Raw genomic sequence first — 2,844 nt, 5'->3', positions numbered from 1 at the left:
GAGGGGTAGGGGGCTGGCCAGTCTCTTGCCCCAGCGGCCACCCTGGGGATCCCAAGCTCCTCCCCACCTTGTTTCTATTGGCCTCGGGCGCCCCCGCCCCCAGCCGCCCTCTCGGGCTCGGGGGCCCTTAAGCTACTACCGGATAAATAGCCCCGGGCGCCTCGCGTGACGATAGGGGTGGGGAAGCCCCGGGGCGCTGCCGCCGCTTTCCCATCAGGCCGGACAGGACCGGGCGGGGGGGGGAAGTGGGGTGTACATTCAGACCCCTGGTACTTTACTACCGCACGGCCAAGACTGCAGAGAGGCAGAAAGTTTCGGGCAACCCCTACCGAAGCTAGGACTGCGCCACCCCCTGCAGGGATATGGAGCTGCTGTCGCCGCCACTCCGAGACGTAGACTTGACTGGCCCCGACGGCTCCCTCTGCAACTTTGCCTCCGCGGATGATTTCTATGATGATCCGTGTTTCGACTCCTCCGACCTGCGATTCTTCGAGGATCTGGACCCGCGCCTCGTGCACGTGGGCGCGCTCCTGAAGCCCGAGGAACACTCGCATTTCCCTGCGGCCGTGCACCCGGCGCCAGGCGCGCGCGAGGACGAGCATGTGCGCGCTCCCAGCGGGCACCACCAGGCTGGCCGCTGTCTGCTGTGGGCCTGCAAAGCGTGCAAGCGCAAGACCACTAACGCCGACCGCCGCAAGGCCGCCACCATGCGCGAGCGGCGCCGCCTGAGCAAAGTCAACGAGGCTTTTGAGACGCTCAAGCGCTGCACGTCCAGCAACCCGAACCAGCGACTGCCCAAGGTGGAGATCCTGCGCAATGCGATTCGCTACATCGAAGGCCTGCAGGCGCTGCTGCGCGACCAGGACGCCGCGCCCCCTGGTGCCGCCGCTGCCTTCTACGCGCCTGGCCCGCTGCTCCCAGGCCGTGGCGGCGAACACTACAGCGGCGACTCAGACGCGTCCAGCCCGCGCTCTAACTGCTCCGACGGCATGGTAAGGCCAGGACCCCCAGCTAGAGAAGTGAGGGCAGCTCTTGGTATATCTGACACGTGTTTCCGAGCGCGGGGAGCAGGCGCCCCAGAGGGAGGTTTGGGCTGGGAACCTTGCCACGAGTGGACCCCGGTGTCCTGAGCAGCTGTCACTGGTGTGGCCTTGTGCCTTGGGGGCGCACGGGACAAATGCGAGCCACCCCATTGGGGGCGCTGTTAGAGCTCTGCTGCAGCTACATGAAGATCTGCTTTTCTCCACTTATCCCTATTTACAAAATGCAGATTTATGCACCTAGGCGACTGTCCACCCTCTAGTTGGCCCAGGAGGAGACTGCAGTCAGCTCCTGTCCGCCCCGATCCCCCAACCAGGGCCCAGCACTCGTGGCTGAGACTGAGGAGTTGGGGCGGGGTGGCTACCGGGAGTGATGGTCTGGCCCCACGCGGTCCCCGAGCCTGACTCGGGCGCCCTTGCCGTTTGCAGATGGACTACAGCGGCCCCCCGAGCGGTGCCCGGCGGCGGAACTGCTACGATGGCACCTACTACAGCGAGGCGCCGAGCGGTGCGTATTTGCGCCTCCTTCCCACGTTACCGGCTTTGAGCTGCCCTGGCCTCCCTCTATCTAGGACCCCCCCAGCCCCGCCCCCAATCCTGGGAGACAGTACAGAGAATGAATTACGAAGCGTGCAGCTTCCTCTCTTTTCGCTCCGGACTCTCTCTGGGTCCTCTCGGACTCGGGCAGGCCTTCAGTTTCCTGTCTGCCCCAAAGCAGTGAGCCCTTAGGTGGGAGACTTGTTCGCTGCTCAACTGCATACTAACCTACCCCTCCCCGCGCAGAACCGAGGCCCGGGAAGAGTGCTGCGGTATCTAGCCTCGACTGCCTGTCCAGCATCGTGGAGCGCATCTCCACCGAGAGCCCCGCCGCGCCCGCGCTTCTGCTGGCGGATGCGCCGCGGGAGTCGTCTCCCGGCCCACAAGAAGAGGCCGCGCCGAGCGAGGTCGAGCGCGGCGCCCCCACCCCTTCCCCGGACGCCGCCCCGCAGTGCTCAGCTGGCGCAAACCCCAACCCGATCTACCAGGTGCTCTGAGGGGGTGGGCGGCCCCATGGGAGGGCTCCGCTGCCTGCGCGCCCGAGGGATGGTGCCCCTAGAGTCCCTCGCGCCCAAAAGATCGAGCTTAAATGCCAACCCCCACTCCCAACCGCGCTTTAAAAGCGACCCCTCCCGAGTTGGGAGAGGCGGGAGAACTGATGTGTGTTTCCACTCCCGCGCTCCACAGTAAGGACACAGTCCTTCTTTTCCACGCAACACCCTTCCCTGAGACTCGCTGCGATGGTCTTTAAGTGTTCCTCCTTGAGGGGCCAGACCCTCCCTCTTCCTTACCCCCATTCCCTAGGCGGGGTGGGACCCGCGCAGATCTAAGCCCCGCCTCCGGACGCCAGTGCTGCTGAAGGGGGCGTGGCCTCCCTCCCAGAGCCCCGGGCGACTTTGCTTTTCCCCAGCGCTCGCGGGGCGCGCTCGCGTTCCGCGTGTAACAAGTGTAACAGTAACCACTCCACCCCCTACCCCAGTTCAGGACCACTTTTTGTAATACTTTTGTAATCTATTCCTGTAAATAAGAGTTGCTTTGCCAGAGCAGGTGCCCCTAGGGCTGTATTTATCTCTGAGGCATGGTGTGCGGTGCGACAGGGACTTTGTACGTTTATACGGCAGGTGGGCGAGCCGCAGGCGCTCGCTCAGGTGTTCGAAATAAAGACGCTAATTTATACCGCGGTGGCTCCGACTTTCCCTGGGGATGGGGCTAGGAAGGGAGGAAACCCCGAAAACTTGGGCCAGCTGAACCGCAGCGACCCCTGTAG

At 64.2% G+C, this 2,844-nt stretch overlaps 1 protein-coding gene across 1 annotated transcript; it reads left to right on the top strand.

Annotated features, from left to right (window-relative positions):
* The first annotated feature begins 362 nt into the window (after positions 1-362).
* On the top strand, positions 363-2,181 carry MYOD1 (myogenic differentiation 1). The gene is made up of 3 exons (XM_025894129.2): positions 363-992; positions 1,470-1,548; positions 1,824-2,181. The coding sequence occupies exons 1-3, from the start codon at positions 363-365 to the stop codon at positions 2,072-2,074; spliced, it is 960 nt and encodes a 319-aa protein (XP_025749914.2). The 3' UTR covers positions 2,075-2,181.
* Positions 2,182-2,844: the final 663 nt, after the last annotated feature.

This window comes from Callorhinus ursinus, unplaced genomic scaffold (assembly GCF_003265705.2).
Source record: "Callorhinus ursinus isolate GAN/ISIS: 27379988/994484 unplaced genomic scaffold, GSC_fseal_2.0 scaffold49, whole genome shotgun sequence".
In the NCBI taxonomy this organism is placed as follows: Eukaryota; Metazoa; Chordata; class Mammalia; order Carnivora; family Otariidae; genus Callorhinus; species Callorhinus ursinus.
This window is presented reverse-complemented; position numbering and strand designations above follow the sequence as displayed.